The following is a 19,298-nucleotide window of genomic DNA, read 5'->3' as shown; positions in this document are numbered from 1 at the left end:
TATAATATGATTTCTTTCAATTGCTGTTGAATGTTCCAAACACTTCATCAGGTTGTCTTCTTGTAGTGGGATTTTTCTATGGCTAGTTTAGGTTGTTATACAGGTTGTAGATGGGTCCTCCACATTCTTGAAATGGTTAGGCCATCATTTTTGTTGAGATTTGGGTTGTGTTTGAGCATTTCACATGACTCTTTAAATTTTCTCTCAAACCAAGTTTTGGTGGAGTGTAGGGACTTGGTATTTTTCCAATCAATTCTGTGGTATTTTGGAGTGCATGGTCAGAAAGACGATTTTTCCAAAATGGAGGTATTTAATGTGTCGTTTGTGTTCGTCTTGTCTGATTGAGATAGTTCGCCCTGTTTCCCCTATGCATGGTATGTTACATGTGCATTGTATTTTGTATACCCCTGGGTGGGCTAGGTGTGTAAGAGGATCTTTAGAAGAACTGAGTAGGTGTCTTAACTTATTTGGTGGTTTAAAGGTGGTTTTAATGTTGTATTTGCATAGTGTTCTGTCTATTTTTTCAGAAATGCCTCCAACATAAGGAATGGCAATAGCATTCCGGAAACCTTTTCAGGAATGCTAAGTCCCTACACCGCACCAAAACCTGGTTTGAGAGAGAATTTAAAGAGTCATGTGAAATGCTCAAACACAACCCAAATCTCAACAAAAATGATGGCCTAACCATTTCAAGAATGTTGAGGACCTATCTACAACCTGTATAACAACCTAAACTAGCCATAGAAAAATCCCACTACAAGAAGACAACCCGGTGAAGTGTTTGGAACATTCAACAGCAATTGAAAGAAATCATATTATAACAATCAGAACTATCCAGAAGAATTATAACATAGATTGAAAGCCAAATGGCTATTTTTCTGGCAACCTTAATAACAATGAAGGAGATATGAATCTTTTGATGTTTAACTGCCAGTAAGCAAAACTCTAAGAACTCGGACTAAGATCTATGAGTTTCATACCGAAAAACTATCGGCAAATCCAAGTGTAAGTAGCCACTTGGTAGTGCAACACCAAGGCAACTCGAATCAAAGGTGGAGCAAGCTCCCTCACTATCCTTGATATTTTCTCATAATGTAAAAACACAGCCCCTAGGGGATGTAATACTGTAATTACATCCCATAGGGGAGCTTGCTCCACCTTTGATTTGAGTTGCCTTGGTGTTGCACTACCAAGTAGTTACTTACACTTGGATTTGCGATAGTTTTTCGGTATGAAACTCGTTCTTAGAGTTTCGCTTACTGGCAGGGTGGTTGAGCCGTGGAATGCATTGCCTGATGGAGTGGTGGGAGCGAGAACGGTCAGTGAGTTTAAAGAGTGGTATGATAGACTTTGTGTTTCTCAGGGGGGGGACCTCCCCTCGATGAGTCTTGACAGACTTTATGTCTTAGGAAGGACCTCCCTCGATGAGTCTTTTGACTCCTTGGAGGCCTGAATAATAATAATAATAATAAACATCAAAAGATTCATATCTCCTTCATTATCCAGAATATTAATACATGAGGACTTTAGCAATTTATTGTAGTTGTATTTATTTATTTATTTTATTATTTATTTTATTTTATTTTTTATTTTTAATCACTAGAGGTCAGGCTAGGGAAAAGGATTAATTAACTACGTAGATTTAGTTTACCGGTATACAGGGCATGAGCATATAGCTTGGTTCCTTATACGCTTGTATTCTTTCGATGATGACCTCGATACAGGGGTCGAAACGTCAAGTTTTATTTTATTAGTAATTAATAAAATAATCTGTTCAACACGTGTTTTTGTGTCCCAAATTTACAAATATGAGTGCTGATCACCGTGTAACCTTAAAAGAAAGAAAAATGCAATCATGCAGTCAAAATAATGTGTGGCTTATGCAACCTGCATAAGCCACACATCAGCACACCCAATCTAAATGGGCATGCGATGCCACTGGTCTACACGCCCTTACCCATTACCAGCTTCACAGTTATCCATATTTTCTGCAATTCATCTAAGAGTTCCTTACAGTATCCTACCAAATACCTTTGTTGGTCCAGTGGTACAGTCACTTCTTTTATCCAACTTAACTGTCACTCCATTATCAAAGTGATGCTTTACAAAGCCATGCTGTCCCCTATAGAGTATCACACATTCTCTATACAATATATTTTTATATTTCTAGTACTTTTATCTTATATCATCATTATCAAATTCCTGATATGTACCCTCGATGTGTGTGGGGGGAGGAGATAGGATATTATGACAGCATGGCATGAAAAGGTTACATCATTACCAACTTCCTATTGACAATTTTCCTCCATAGTAATCTGTTGTCTGTCAAGAGTCCAGTATTAACAGATCTAATATTTTGGTACTCTAAGGCAGCGCTTCCCAAACTGTGGGCTGCGGTCCCCTCGGGGCCAGTTAGTTTTGTTGAGAGAGAGAGAGGCTGTGAAATAATGAAAACAAATTTAAAATGAATGTTGTAAGACTAAGTAGATTTTATTTTATCTTAAAAGAAATGTATTTAATTTTTATTATTTCTCTTTTGTTATTTTTTATATTTTAATGGAAAAAATCACACATTGGTGTTGGTTCATAAATTTTGCTTCCTGTGTATTTCTGCGCTTAATGAATATTAGTAAATATATGCTTATTCATATAAGTTTCATTTCAAAGGTATTGATAAGAAGCACAAAAAAGCATACAAATGCAAAATCTTGCGCTCATTTAAAAGGGCCAACTTTATATATCTATAACAATATAAATCAATAACAATATATCTATCTATATAAAAATATAAGATAATGTGCATGTCAAATGTGTATGTAAAATGCTAAAAATGTAATATTTGCATTTGATTTTTGCAATATTCGCTGTGTATGTTTTGTATTGAATATAAATACAATAAATATTATAATAATATGTCTGTATTACAATTTTTTTTCGATGGGGGAGGCCGTGAAATATTTTAATTTTTCCAAAGGGGGCCTTTACATCCATAAGTTGGAAGCACTGCTCTAAGGCACTTCTTGCTGTATTATCAATCCACATAAATCATGTTCTTCCTATGGGTCTTTTTCTTGCCATCCTGACAAAAAATTCTTGTTTCACTAAACTATCCTCTCCCATTCTGTTTACATGATTATACTGAGATTAGCTGTGCTAACACAGTTTTAAATACTATCAACGTTAAGTTCTTTTCTAATATCCTCATTTTTATTATGACACTGCCATTGATGCTATCTGTTCACTCTCCTAATGTTTCTCAGAACTCTAGTGTCTGATGTCTCCGGTCTGTGATCAAATGTTTTATTTCCAGCCCAGTTCTCAGATTCATAAGTTAAAATCAATCTGTTCATGATCTTCTAAACAATTGGTTTAGTGCTTTGACTAATTTCTCTCTTTTTTCTAATAAATTTATTCAGTTCACTTCCTACCATACCAGCTTTGGTGTTGACTATTTCCATGTTTACTTTGTCATCTTCACTAAAAATTGTAAGTATCATGCAGCTGATCTTTTCAATTTTCTACCTATTTCACTATTTTTTGTCTTTTTATTGCTGATTTTCTACCAAACTTATTACGGCAGTTAATGTAATTCAGTCAGGGAGTACTGCAAACTTGAACTAGATTTATTTAGGAGTACATTATTCACATAAAGTAGAGAGCTGAGATTAACATTTCTAATTTTGATATCAGGTTGAATGCCACTTTCCTTCATAATGAAATCCATATACGTAGGCTGTTCAATAAGTAATAAGACTATATTTATACAGAAAACAGATTACCTTTAATCGTCATCATTTACATGGTCTTTTTCGAAGTAACTACCGTGAGACGCAATGCATTTGTCCCAACATTGCGTCCACTTCTTAAACACATGTGAAAGTCCGTTTTTTGAGAGTTCTTTCAAAACCGCCTCCGCAGCTTTTACACATGCTTTGTTGCTTTCAAAATGGTTTCTTAGTGGTTTCTTGAGCTGAGGAAACAGCCAGAAATCGCACGGTGCGAGTCAGGACTGTATGGAGGGTGTGGTAGGATATCTATGTTGTTCTTCTGCAAAACGTCCACTACACAACCAGCAATATGTGGCCTTGCATTATCGTGGTGCAATAAGAAGCCATTCTTCAGCAATGGACGCTTCCTTTTGACGTGCTTGATGATAATCACTGCTGTGTTGATGATTGTCTCTGTGATGGACGTTGAAGGTCTTCCCTAACGTTAGATCTTCCACATTTTGCCTTCCTTCCTTAAAAGTTTTATGCCAGCGAAAAACACTTGCCCTCGACATTGCTTCATCGTGGAAAGCTTCGCGTATCATGTCAAAATCCGATGCCGATTTTGCAAATGCACAAAAAATTTAATCGCATAACGCTGTTCCAAGGACGCTTCCATTTCGACGACTGGTCATGCCTCGTAGGCGTGCCAAAACAAGCTTGTGTTTAGTCATGTGACACTCTGGCACATCAGCCCGTATACGCCATCTATCAACCTCTTTTGTTAATACAGACAACAACATTTCTTTATTCCACAGAAATTAATATTGTGATGAGTGGTTTTGCCACAGTAAAATTAGTCTTATTACTTACTGAACAGCCCACGTAGATGATGAATAACAGCAGATATTATTATTATTATCTGAGACCTCCAGGATATCGAGGATTTATCAAGAGGTTATAAATCACCCAAACCAGCTGTCACATCTTCCCTTAAATTCATTCACACTTGATGCACTTAATATCCCTTAAGGCAAACTATTCCACTCACTCACTATTCTGTGAGAGAAAAACCTCCCTTTCTTGACTGCAAACAAACTTCTATGTATGCCCTGCATTCTCTACCCACCTTCCACATAATAAAAAATTTCATCAGACAATATCCTGTAACACCCATTCAGAAGTTTAAAACCTCCATCATATCATATCATATCATACCAACCCTCTTTCTCCTGTTAATCAGTCTATAATGTACACACTTGCAATCTGTCCTCATAATCTAAATTCCATAATGCTGATATAATCTTTGTAACTCTTCTTTGCACTTTATCCCCTTGGAACATGGGAGACCAAATGTGCACACAATAATCAAAGTGTGGTCTTATCAAGGCCTTATAAAGAGGCAAAATGACTACCGTATCCTTACATGTCAAGGTTCACTTTAACATCACAATTATTGTATTTGCAACTTCTGCTATGTGACCTTTGAACTTCAAATTCCTATCCACCATTATGCCAAGATTCCTAGCCTCATCAGTTTTTTGCAGCATAACCCTACCAATACAATATGTAGCTGGAAATCTCATCACACCAAAGTACATAACCTTCACTTACTAACTGAAATTGAACAGCCATTTTCATTTGCCCAAATTTCCAGCCAGGCTAGTCAAATCATTTTGTAAGTGTTGGATATCAGTAGCATTTTTAACTGCCCTGTGTACATACAGTGTACACACTTTTCTCACACCTAATTTAACATCAAACCATCTTCCTGTGTACCTCCTTCAATTACTGCCTTACAACTCAAATAGACACCATGTATTGCTCAATATAATGTCCCATTGAGACCATAACTAGTTACAGTTATGTTCTAAATCATTATTATATTTCCATGATTTCTCAACGATTTGTCTTAAAGTAAAAATTTTACTCCTGATAACCTCTATTTGGCCTGAACCCAGCTTGTTCTTCTCCAAGTTTACCTTCCACATTTTTCTTAGTCTTTTCTCAAGCATGATTGTGAATTCATTTTTATTTCCCTTTTTATAGACGGATACTATGAGAACTATACTCCAATCATCTAGTATTCAACTCTCTGATCAGGCCTGAATTATGCATTGTACAACTTTTATATCTCCATATAAAAGGAGGAGAGAATGGAAATGGTAGGAGAGATGGAATGAGAAAAAAGGTATGGGAATGCTAGAAGACGAGAGGATGGAAACAGGAGAGACGGAATGAGAGAGGGATATGGAAGTGCTAGAAGTGGAGAAAATGGAAACAGTAGGAGAGAGGGGAATGAGAGAGATGCATGGGAGTGAGAGGAGAGAATAGAAACAGTAGGAGAGAGAGGTATGGGAATGCTACAAGAGGGAATAGCAGTAGAGGAGAGGGAATGAGAAAGACCTATGGGAATGAAAGAAGAGGAGAGAATGGAAACAATAGGAAAGAGGGAATGGTAAGAGGTATAATGTATGGTGACTCAATGATCCGTGGTGTTCAAGATAGGATGCGTGAGGAGTGTTTGCCAGGAGGAAGAATAGAAAGGGTGGCTATGGCAATTAAGAGAGGTGAAAGGGTGGATGAGCAGCGAGGGATATGAGATTTTTGCTTGAGGCTGTACAGAAGAAGACAGAGAGAGGAAAAATAGTGTGCATGTTACCTAGGCATGTTAATGACGAGCTGAGCAGAAGAGCAGCAATATTGAATGACATAATAGCTAGAATGTGTGAGAAGAGAGGGCTGGTATATGTGGATGCTTTTAGTGCGTTTGAGGAAAGAGAGGAATTGTATGCGAGAGACCGCTTACATTTGAATGAGAAAGGACGTAGGCATCTAGGGAGATTGCTGTTCTGAACGAGTCAGTGTGTCCCAGGGAGGATGATAGTAGGGGTGGCCTCTTATGGGAATGGATAATTGGGGGAAGGGAGACAATGTCAGGTAACACTGAGCCCAGTGGAGTCTAGAGGGGATAATGCTGGGTATAGAAACAATGGCATTTATATGCTTTATACTAATGCCAGGAGTATCCGGAATAAGGGAGAGGAATTGGTGGCGCAGCTAGCATCAGCCTGGCCAAAAATTATTGCGATCACTAAGACGTGGTTGACAGACGAGCATATAATAACAGGAATAGAAGTCGCTGGGTACAGCATTTTTCGGCAGGATAGGAGGGGGAAAGCGTGGTGGTGGTGGGGTACGGCTTATGATAAGTGACGACTTATGTCGTCTAAGAGTGGAGGCTTTGGAAGGCAGTGAAACAAATGATTTTGAGAGCATATGGTGTGAGGTAGAGGGGGGCAAGACAGGATATTTAGTGGGGTGTTGCTACAGACCAAGGAGCACAGAGACCAGGAGATGTTTAGACAGTTAAGTTTGGCAAGTGCAAGAAAATTGATTGTTATGGGAGATTTTAACTACAGTAGTATAAATTGGAGAGAGGAAGATGCATGTAGCAATAGGGGAATGGAATTTCTAGAATTCTTGAGGGACAAATGTCTTAGGTAACATGTAACAGAGGGAACAAGAGGTTCAAGAGTTTTGGATTTGGTTATAGCATCAGAAGAGTTGATAATAACTGAGATGACATCTCTCCCACCAGTTGGAGAGAGTGACCATATGGTTTTGACTTGGAAAATGAATAGACATACAAGAGTATCAAAGAGACGGGAACTTATGTGGAATTATAAAGCAGGTGATTATAATAGTCTTAGACATCAACTTCGGGAAGTTTTACGGAGGGAGGAATTGGAAAGCCGGGATATCATTAGTGCATGGGAAATTGTGAAAGAATATTTGTTAGCAGTAATGGTAAGTTGTATACCACGAGTGAAGAAGAGGACACAATTTGGAGTAAAGTGGATGACAAACAATATTAAACAGGAATTGCAATCGAAAAAGAGGCTATGGAAGAGATATAAGGAGACAGGTGAAGAGAAGATGCATGAAGAATATAAGACACAGGCAAGAAGAGTGACTAGTGTGGTAAGGAAAGCAAAACTGGAATATGAGAGGAGATTGGCCCTAAGATCCAAAGACAATCCTAGGGAATTTTTTAGCCACGTGGCCAGTAAGAGGAGAAATTACTATGGAAGAATGATATTGTGGGATAAAAATGGGAATAGAGTGACTGATGCAGAGGACATAGTGGAATTGTTCAATGAACACTTTATTGGAGTATTTCATCCTAGAGGAGTCAATTTTAATGCTAGAGGGATAGGGCAGGTTCGAGGTTTAGAGGCACAGGAGGAAAGTGTGTTTCAGATACTGGGTACTCTGGATGTCAGTAAAGCTTTGGGAATGGATGGTATTTCACCATGAGTTTTGAGAGAATGTGCTAGGGAACTGACAGTGCCTTTAACCTGGCTTTTCAATGAAAGTCTGGCTGTGGGAAAGGTGCCCAGGGAATGGAAGGAGGGTAAGATAGTGCCATTGCATAAGGGTGGTAACAGACTGGAAGTGTCTAATTATAGGCCAGTTTGTGTGTCATCAGTAGTTGTTAAGATCTTGGAGAAAGTAGTAAGGGACCGTATACAGCATTGGGCAGATGAGGGTAATGTTATCTGTGACAGTCAACATGGATTTGTGAAGGGGTGCTCTTGTTTTAGCGATATGCTAGCCTTTTATAATAAAGTTAAAAGAACATTAGATGAGGGAATGGCATATACTGCAATTTTCTTAGACTTAGCAAAGGCATTTGACAGGGTGCCACATGATAAGCTGATATTTAAGTTGCAGCACATGGGTCTGAATGTCAGATTAGTCAACTGGATTCAGGATTGGCTGTCTAATAGGTATCAGAGAGTTGTGTATGGTGGAGCAGTTTCAAGGAGGCAGAGGGTTACAAGTGGGGGTCCAAAAGGCTCAGTACTAGGACCTATATTGTTTAACCTTTATATCAATGAAATTGTCAATGGATTGCAAGGGGATATTCAGTTGTTTGCAGATGATGCGAAGCTGGGAAGGATTATTAGTAATAGTGGAGATGTGGTAGCCCTGAAAGAGGATTTGAATAAGCTAGATAGATGGGCAAATGAATGGGGGTGTCAGTTTAATGCAGCAAAATGTAAGGTCTTGAGGTTTGGGAAACATCGATAGGACACTGCATAGGAGTAATACTGGAAGAAGTAGGGGAGACAAGAGATCTGGGGTTGATGATTGATAGAAACCTGAAATTTAGGGGACATATTGCAAAGGTCGTGAAGGTAACACAGAAGATTGCTGCAATAATGAGAAGGACACTGACCTGCAGAGATAAAAGGGTTATCATTCCGTTGTATAAGTCTCTGATCAGACCACAGTTAGACTATGGTTCTCAGATTTGGTCCCCAGGATTTGAAGGGGATAAATTAACTGTGGAAAGGGTACAGAGACAGATGACAAAGATGGTTTCAGGACTGTACAATTTTGGTTATGAGGATCAGCTGAGGGAATGTGGACTGCAGAGTTTGGTGGATAGAAGGAGAGGTGATATGATTGAGACTTTTAAACTGTTGAGAGATGGTTATTACTGGTTTGACACTGGGGAGTTCTTTCGCTTGGTTGAACAGCAGGAAGGAGTGATGACAAGAGGCCATCCCTGGAAGTTTCGAAAGGAAACTGTGAGCAAGAGGGTGAGGAGTGGTTTCTTTGCATGGAGAGTGGTTGAACCGTGGAATGCACTCTGCCTGATGGAGTGGTGAGAGCGAAAACGGTCAATGAGTTTAAGGAGTGGTATGATAGACTTTGTGTTTCTCGGGGGGGGGGGGTACTTCCCCTCGATGAGTCTTGATAGACTGTGTTTCTTAGGAAGGACCTCCCGCAACGAGTCTTTTGACTCCATGGAGGCCTGAATAATAATAATTCACCTTGTCACCAAAGCATTCTCATGGTCACACAGAAAAACACTGAACATATATATGCAGGCCCACTGGTAAGAAAGCAAACAGAGAATGAATGTTAATGGTGGGATCCTACAATCCTAATCGGTGCACTTTACGGATGCAATGATTAATACCTGAAGTTTCATTATGATGTTTCAGTCTTCCAGATATCTGACAAAGTGAGACAGACAAATTTGTTAAGATTTGGTGTATGTTGTATTGCTGAGTCAGATTGTAGGCAATCTCTCGGATTCTAAGAACAGTCTGTCTTGCTGACAGATGTATATTAATAAAAATCAGGAAATGCCATTTATTACCACCAAGTCCAATGCATGCATGTCCTCATCATGGTTCCTGGGCAATGTTCACAGCTAAGTTAACCAAGGGCAGAAAAGCAAGTTCCAGATGATTTCAAATTGGGGCCAAGGAAGACAATGCCAACAGAAAACATCAGTCCTACAAAATTCCTGGGGGTTGGGCATGAGGCTGACAACCCCATTCCAGAAAAATTATATTGTCATGAAATTTTAGGAAACAATAACTGTTGGATGGACTAAATGATGACAAAATGGAAAATATTATAAGGATTTAAGAATTGGATAATGGAACATACTTTCTCTTGATTGGTTTGGAGCCCTAAGGATTCTGCTGGAGCAGTTAGATAAATATAACTTACATATGATGGGGAGTCACTTGGAGAGACTGTTGCTGGAAGGTAAAGAAAAGAAGTACGTATAGAGAATGAATCAGATCAAGTGGGAAGTGATGTGGAAGAGCAGGAGAATACGAGAGGAGAGATTGAAGAGGTGGTTATGAATGAGGAAGTAAGTGGCATGAGTATGGAAAATGAGAGAATGGGTATGCAAGATGAACAGGGAAATGAGGAGGCTCAGGGCAGACAGGGGTACACAGCTTGAGAAAGGTGGATGCTCCAAGAGGATGTGAGAGCATGTGTAGATAAGAAAGGAATGGGATGACCTGAGATCAAGAGGAAACAGTTGGAATTGAAGAGGGTTCTAAAATGAATAAGCAGAAAGGGAAATGGCCCCAGTCCAGCATGGAGAGATCACATCAAACGAGTGTTATCAGTGGAACTAGCTGTAGATACATGAATTAGTTGTTCTGTTTATATACAAATGCTAGAAGGGTAAGAAACAAGGCAGATGAAATAGTTGCACTAATTGGGTCTGTTCACCCAAAATTGTTGGAATAAGTGAGACATGGTTAAATGAGGACGACATACTGACAGGAATAGAGATGGAAGGATATGATGTGTTTCGTGAGGACAGAAGGGGTAAAAAACGGAGGGGAGTGCTATTGATGATAGAGAAAGAGTTATGTCTATACAAAGTAGAGATGCAAGAGGAAAACAGTGCCAGTGGTTTTGAGGCAGTATGGTGTGAGATAGAAATGAATGGAATGAAATACTTGGTTGGATGTTGTTATACACTAGGAAATATGGATGGTAGCAACTATGAAATCCATAATGAAATTAGCCAAACAAATAAGAAAAGAGTGATCATTATGGGAGAATATAATTATGGCAATATAGATTGGAATGATGAGATAGCAACTGGAAGTAAAGAAAATGAGTTGTACGTAACAGAGGACACACGAGGATTGAGGGTCTTGGATTTGGTCATCTCTCATCAGAGGATGTAATTATAAATGAAGTGTCAAATCACACACCAATTGGTGAGAGTAACCATGAGGTGATTACCTGAGGTAGTTGCCAGCAGTGTGAGGACCTCTGTAAGAAAAGGATATATGTGGAACTACAAGAGGGGTGATTATTAAGAGCTCAGGAGACAGCTTGCAGGTGTAGCATGGAATGAGGAGTTAGCTGGAAAAGAGATCAATGCAGTTTGGGGGATTTTCAAAAACTATCTAGTAGATGCAACATCTAAATGTATTCCAAGGGTGAGAAGGTTAAATAAGGTAGATGTGAAATGGATGAATAAAGAGATTAAGCATGCGATACAGAGAAAAAGGGCATTATGGAGGCAGCATAAGAGAAGTGGAAATAACCAATTCCATGAGGACTACAAAGACCAGGCAAGGCAGGTTACTTGGTTGGTGAGGGTAGCTAAAGAGAGATATGAACAGCAGTAAGATAATGAAGCCAAAAAGAATCCTAAGGAGTTCTTTCGATATATAGCCAGCAAAAGAAAGAATGATTATGGAAGGATGACATTGATTGGAGAAAATGGTATAAACACAGCTGTTGCGGAATGTGTGGTGGAGATACTTAATGAGCTGTTCATACAGGTCTTTCAATCTTGTGAATGTGACTTCATGGAGAGATTGAGAGCAGTTGATGATGGGTAGGAGAGACTGAACCGACTGTAAGTGAGCAAGAGGTGTTTGGGGAGTTGAGCAAACTAGATGTAAATAAGGCTGTGGGACTTGATAACATATCACCATGTATTCTGAAGGCATGTGCCAGGAAGTTGACGCTAACCTTGACATATTTTTTTAATATGAGTCTTGCACTCGGTCAAGTTCCTAAGGAGTGGAAAGAGGGCAAGATTGTGCCACTTCATAAAGGAGGTGATGGAACTCAAACATCAAACTATAGGCCTATCTGTGTGTCAGGTGCTGTGGTTAAGTTGTTGGAGAAGCTTGTGAGAACTAGGATCCAGAATTGGGTTGACAACAACGGTATTATCTTTGATGGACAGCATGGATTTGCTAAAGGGAGGTCAGGTTTTAGTAATCTACTTACTTATTACATAAAAGGTGACTGCTTCCATGGACAGAGGAGAAGGATACACAGCAATATAATTAGATTTTGCAAAGGCTTTTGATAAATTACTGCATGATAAGTAGATAGTCAAACTGGAGTGGATGGAGTTGGATATAGATTGGTGCATTGGATTGGAGACTGGCTATCTGATAGGTATCAACAAGTTGTGTATGGGAGAGCGATATCCAGGAAAAGGAAAGTTACTAGTGGTGTGCCTCAGGGGTCTGTTTTAGGGCCATTGCTGTTTAACTTGTATATTAATGATATTGGTGAAGATTTGGATGGAGATATTCAGTTGTTTGCAGATGATGCAAAGTTTGGGATGAACCATGAAGAGTAGAGAAGATGTTGTGGCCTTACAAGAAGACTTAAATAATTTGAGTGATTGGGCACGGGAATGGGGATGCGAGTTCAATGTTGCAAAATGTAAGGTTTTAAAATTTGGAAAACAAAAATGGGATGCAGAATTTATGCTTGGTTAGGATATATTGTTGGAGGTGGAGGAAATAAGAGATCTGGGGGTGATAGTGAATAAGGATCTGAATTTTAGGGGACACTTAGTCAAAATTGGCAAGACAACACAAAGGCTTCTGGGAATGATGCAGAGGACACAGACTTGTAGAAGTAGGGAGATTCTTGTTCCATTGTATAAGACTTTGATTAGGCCACACATGGATAACTGTGTCCAGATTTTGTCACCTGGTTCAAAAGGATGAAGAGATGTTGGAGAGGACCCTCCAACAGAGGCGACTGACTAAGGTAGTTTCTAACCTCTGGGATGTCGAGTATGAGGAAAGATTGAGAAGATGCAACATGCAGTCTGGTGGATAGGAGGAGGGGGAGATATGATAGAGACCTACAAGTTGGTAAGGGGTTGTTACAGGATCAATGCTGGAGAGGTTCTACAGAAAATAGTGGGAGATCAGGGGAGAACCAGAGGTCATCCCTGGAAGCTGTATAAGGAGGGTGTGAGTAGGGGAGCGAGAAGCAGGTTTTTTTTTCATGCAGAGTTGTGAATGATTAGAATGCTTTGCCTGAGAGTGTGGTGTCTGCAAAGAATTTGAGTGAGTTTAAAGCACGATATGATGAGCTGTGTGTTTGATAAAAGGACCTCCTAGATGAGTCTTTGACTCCATGGAGTCTTGGGTAATAATAATAATAATATCACTATTATACAAGAAATGAGCTGGACAGGAGAGGGAATCATAGAAAACAAGAACCATATCATATTTTATAGCTGCCAAAAAGAAAGATCACGTGTTTGGAACAGGCTTCATTGTAAACAAGAGAATAAAACATCTTATCATGGACTTCAAAGCAAAATCACCTAGAATGTGTACATTACAAATCAATGGACAGTTTTTTAACTACAGTTTTATCTGTGCACATGCTCGAACTGAAGAAAAGAATGTTGCTGAAAAAGATCTTATTTATGACAATTTAGATAAAATCTAAGAAGAATGTCCAAGAAGGGGTATTAAAATTATCTTAGATGATTTGAATGCTAAGATAGGCAAAGAGGATATATACAGGCCAACTACTGGGAAATACAGCTTACATAATGAGTCCAATAATAATGGGAATAGAGTAATCGATTTTGTTTCTTCAAGAAACATGTTTGTTGAAAAGGCAGTACAATGTTTAATCACAAAAACATTCATAAAATGACCTAGAATTCTCCTGATGGAAACATTTTCAACCAAATTGATTACATCTTAATAGATGCAAGATACCTGTCCAACTTGATGGATGTCAGATCCTATAGAATTGCAAATATTGACACTGATCATTATCTAGTTATATCAAAGATTAGAAGCAGAATCTCAAGTGTAAGGAAGATGTATGGATCCCATGCCAGAAAGTTTACTAATACAAGACTGAAAGAATAAGAAGTCAAAGCCAGATATGGTGAAAAAGTTAATGAAAGCCTATCTACTCTAACTGATAGTGAGAGTGTTAATGATACCTGGGAAACTCTTAAGAATGTCATAGCAAAAACAGCAGATATGATATTAGGAAAAGTAGGTTGAATATAATCACTGGTTCAAAGTATTACTTGGATGCTGAAGAACATACTGACAAGTAAAGATAAGGAGGTTATTAAGCCTCTTTATAAGACTATGATTCAGCCACATGTTGACTATGCACAGATTTGGTCACTTGTGTTTCTTGAGAATCGGGAGGTGGTGGAGAGGATTCAGAGATAAGTGACCAAGCTGATGACAGGTCTGTGGAATGTTCCTTATAAGGATAGACTAAGGGTGTGTGGGTTGCAGAGTTTAGCTGACAGGTGGAGGAGAGGGGATATGATGGATAAGTTACTAAAGGAATTCTAAAAAACTGACATAGAAGAAATTTTTCAATACATGGGGGAGTAGTGGGAAAACAAGGGGTCACACTTGGAAGTTGTCTGGGAGTATGGATAGTATGGTATGCAGAATAGGTTCTTTATTTGGAGAGTGGTGAATGAATGAAATAGATTGCAAGAGGTGGTTGTGAGCACCCCAAATGTGAATAGGTTTAAGAAGATATATGATAGGAACAGGGCCATTGCCAGATTAGATCGAGCCCTGAGGCAACTATTGAGGGAAATATTAATGAATTGATTTGTTGCATTTTTAATAAGATTAAATATATATTAAGATAAAAGGAAACAAAATGAAAACACATCATGTGAAAAAATATAATAATAAATTTTATATAAAAAAAAAATTAAGCAAAATAATCAGCCAACATTTTTTGGATAAGGACTAGTTTTGCTGAAATGGCATAAACACTTTACTTGCACTTGCTACCCTGATGACACATTACCATTATAATTGTCAATACTATTTTGTCTGTTATAAGACAGAGAGAGCAGAACTGGTTTCAAAAAAGATAAATAATTTTTTTTAAATATTCAACAATAACTAATGCAAGATAAATTAAAGCTGCCAAGAAATTATATTCTTGGTTTCATCCTTTATCCAAATATAAGCAAACAAAGTTTGCACATGAAGTAACGTCATGATAGGGTGACTTGTATAGTGAGGCTAATGACTTCACATCAATTGTCATAGTATCCCATAATGCAATGCAATGTACATATCTTTACAGACATGTATAATGCTTTACATTATGAGAAGCAGCACCACTACCCAGACCTGTTTTGACCTTTATTGAGGAGGGGTCCATTCAGTGGGAGCCAGAAGTGATACGAAGGTTGAAGTAATGCAGAAGTCATATTTCCATATACTAGCATCCACAAGGTATGTCAAACATACTTTGGCATACCCTTAAAGACCCAAAACCTCTTTATTTCGAAGGTATATCAGTAAAAATGGTGGCACCATGAGCATGAGATGGTGCACGGGCCCTTACCTTTCAGCAATGAGTCAGGAGGCTTCCCAGTCAACTGGTGCATAATTCTGCTGCCACATACTCTGCCAGGTCATGCCTGGTGAGGGAGTGTGAGTAATGGTATGTGAGAGGACACTGCTGAGGCTACATTATGACACATAACATGAGTAATCTCTGCATGGATGTCATGCCCAAGAGTATCTCCTTTCACTGCATATGAAACTCTATCCTTTCATCAAATCATAAATGTACTAATAATGAAATCATACAAACATTGACAATGACACTGCAACAAAAACAAATCTTTGACTGTTTTTCACCTTTACAGAGGTCTCATCAATGGAAGCTAGACATAGGAAGATACTAAGTGCAAACTGTAGAAGTCATATATTTGCTGTATGTAAGCAATGAAGTGGTGTATCACAATATAGTGATAGGAAGGAAAACTCTACTACTTGTTATCAGACTGATATATTCCTATACAATGAGACCACTGATACACACTTTTGTTCATAAGTAACAGTGAACAAACAAATTTATCAGGAAGAAAAAAAATGAAATACTTCTAAAAACCATAAAGAAGAAAATAAAAGCAATCCTTTGGCTTATAACATTCATCATGAGCCATTATCCCATTGAAGGCTGTAGATCTCGTTGAAATGACATCAAAATTCAGTGTATGAAAAAGATACCACACAAAAAGAAAGGTACCATCCTCTGATTTGACTATTATTATCCCCAGACCTCCTGGAGTCATTGGCTCATCCCTGTCCCCTCCCACCATCATACACACAAATCATCACACCATGCCTTAAATACATTTACATTCTCTGCAGAAACCACACTCTCAGGCAATGCAGTCCAATTATTCATTACTCTCCATGCAAAAAATTTGATTTTCACTTCTTTGCTCATACCCTCCTTATACAGCTTCCAGGAATGATCTCTTATTCTATCCCAGCATTCTATGAAAAAAAAAAAAAAAAAAAACTCTTCAACATTAATTAGATAAGAACCTCTTACTAACTTATACATATTATCATCCCTGTTCCTCCTATCAGCAAAACTCCTCAAACACCTCTGGACACTCTCTAATGGCTCATCCTTCTGAAAATCAGATGATCAAATCTGTCCGTATATGGCCTATTCAAGGTCTTGTACAATGGAACCATAATCTCCTTACTTCTATAAGTCAGTACCATCGACAGGATGTAGCATAGAGGCAGCCTGCCTCATGCCGCCACTTAATAAGAGCGCTTGTTCAGCCATATTGCGGTAGGCGCCGTTGCTACACTAATAATTCCTGTAGCAAGTGCGGAAAGACGTTTTTCCAAGCTTAAACTGATTAAAAATTATTTGCAAACAGCAATGACCCAAGAATTAATATTATTATGTAATCATTTTGCATTAATGTTTCTCTTGTAATAAAAACAAAATAGCAATTGGAGATTTTCTTATATTTTTGTCTTAAAATCCATCAGGGGCAATATTTAATCATTTGCCTCAGGGCACGATCTAATCTGGCAACGCCCATGCCTCCGCACCATTGCCAGAATTCATTGTGTTGTCCTCACCATTTCAGAAATGTGACTTCAAATTTTAGATCCCTATCCACTATCACACCCAGATCTCCTATTCCTTCCACCAATATATCACAATTTGTTAGTACTGTATCATTATTATTAGAACTATAGTCTGCTGGCTTGCAGGGAATTGTTTTAGGCACTAAATCATCTATAGTACTACTGGTCTATAGTACTCATTTCATTATGTGCACGCTCACTAACTTGTCAGGTTACTGCATCCACCTCACCTCTTCTCACTGGTTTGCAACTTACATGGTTTGTCCTTTCTCCATGTTTTACCTATTGCAAAATTATGCACGTTAATTACTTTTTTACCCCCATAGCCTACTTATTCTTGTAAATCCACTTAAAAATCCACTTAAAAATCCACTTACTAACTTTCAACCACAGTTGAAAATACTAACTAATACAGAGAAATTCCAACCTATAACATCTGGGAAAAAATCTGCTAGGTCAATTTGTGTAGATAGCCAGTAACAGACTGGGACAGTGTTAAGTGACATCCCATTTACGAATCCTGGAGGTGGTGTGTAAAAATAATAGCATGCAAAGTAGTCATTTTTAATCACTTTTTTATGGACATCAACTAATATTTCATTGTTTAAAGCTATTCTACAAAACTGCAACATTTACATAAATATTGCACATTTTTAAATAAATATATATATTTCGTTTCCTCAAGAAAAAATCCTGGGTGCTCTCTATCGTAGTAGTGTGCCCAGGACCAATCAAAATATCAAACCAGAACAGACAACGAGAATAAAATAACTTTTGTTTGAGATTGTCTCTCTCGTGTAGCAGTGGAGACGGAGAATTGTACAGTAGGTGTCCTCCCGCGATGAGTCTTCGGACTCCTTGGAGGTGTCAAGAATAATAATAATAATTACAAATCGGGTGTTGCAATCTAGTATTGTTTTAATGGCTGTATTAATAATCACAAAATACATGTTCATACTAATCAGTAATCTCCAGCAGGAAACAAAAAGAGTTCACAAAGGCTTCATCTGTCTCCTTGAATAACGTGTTGTCATTCTCAGAAATAAATTCTATCATTGCAGATGCTACTAATTATTTTCATATTACAAACAAATAAGTACCTTTCCTTATAACCACATCGATTCAAAGACGTTGTCCACAAAACACGTGAAAACACAGGGGCCATGTTTACTCGAAAGCCACCTACCCAATGAACGTTTTGTTTTGACAACAAAAACAAATTGAAACAACGCTTTCATCATTTTAATTCCATGATTTTAAATATTGAACAGTCAGATCCTCAGAATTGCTCATCGAAATACAAACTATTGACGATAGTAAATATCCCATAAAAATTTCCTGAGGCGTGTGTTGCCCTAGAGAAGTGGTATTTGCACTCATAGATAGGTATAAACGCTATGGAAGAAAATATCGCTAATCGAAATTCACATGTATCGTTGAGGATGATAGATGATTTATTTGCTTAACTAGATAAAGAACTTTTTTATATTTCTATTTGGAAAATATCCCATAAAAAATTTCCCGAGGAGTATGTAGCACTGTGGATGTGGGGTTTGCATCATTAACGCTATGCTGCTTGAAGAAAGCCTTCCTAGTTGGAATTTAGTAGCCGATTGGAGGAACTATTTCTAACCTTTACTTCGATCGGATCCCGAGTTAGTCGGTCTCGTGCACAGGCAAGCGAGTTTTTTCTAATGAAAACTCTGGTTTTTCTTCGAGAAAATTGACTGTAGAATCAAATTATTTCAGAAAAGAATATACTATTTAGGGTAAAGAAAAGCCTGTGAAGCTCAGTAGAAGTTGCGTATGCACTGCTCAGCAGGTAGACCACCCAAAGAATGGCCTTTTTCTAAACCTTTCTTCAACTAGCACCTAAGTTAGTCGATCTTTGGCAAGGGCAAGTGGGTTTTCTCTCCGTGAAGCTCGGATTTTTTTTGTCCTGTAAAGTCAAGAAATTCGACCGTAGAACTCACACTATTTCAGACAATAACATGATGTATTAGCGTTAGTGTCCACCAGATTGTGACATATAACAGTCGTCTCATCACTGGATGCTGTTAAA

The 19,298-nt window shown here is 38.3% G+C and overlaps 1 protein-coding gene across 2 annotated transcripts in view; it reads right to left on the bottom strand.

Annotated features, from left to right (window-relative positions):
- rho-7 (rhomboid family intramembrane serine protease rho-7) overlaps positions 1 to 18,549 on the bottom strand; it is a 141,330-nt gene extending 122,781 nt beyond the window's left edge. The window contains exon 1 of one of the 2 annotated variants that reach the window (XM_090413817.1): positions 18,337 to 18,549. In XM_090413817.1, coding sequence (XP_090269943.1) covers positions 18,337 to 18,401 — 65 coding nt within the window. In that variant the 5' untranslated portion in view covers positions 18,402 to 18,549. Of the gene's footprint in view, positions 1 to 16,680; positions 16,690 to 18,336 lie in introns of those variants that run through there. The other variant, XM_090413818.1, reaches the window with a different exon arrangement.
- Between the last annotated feature and the right edge of the window lie 749 nt (positions 18,550 to 19,298).

This window comes from Typopeltis vanoorti, chromosome 24 (genome assembly GCF_054136105.1).
Source record: "Typopeltis vanoorti isolate ZY-2024b chromosome 24, IOZ_Tvanoo_1.0, whole genome shotgun sequence".
Classification (NCBI taxonomy): domain Eukaryota; kingdom Metazoa; phylum Arthropoda; class Arachnida; order Uropygi; family Thelyphonidae; genus Typopeltis; species Typopeltis vanoorti.
Note: the sequence above shows the minus strand (reverse complement) of the source record. Positions and strands in the feature narration are given on the sequence as shown.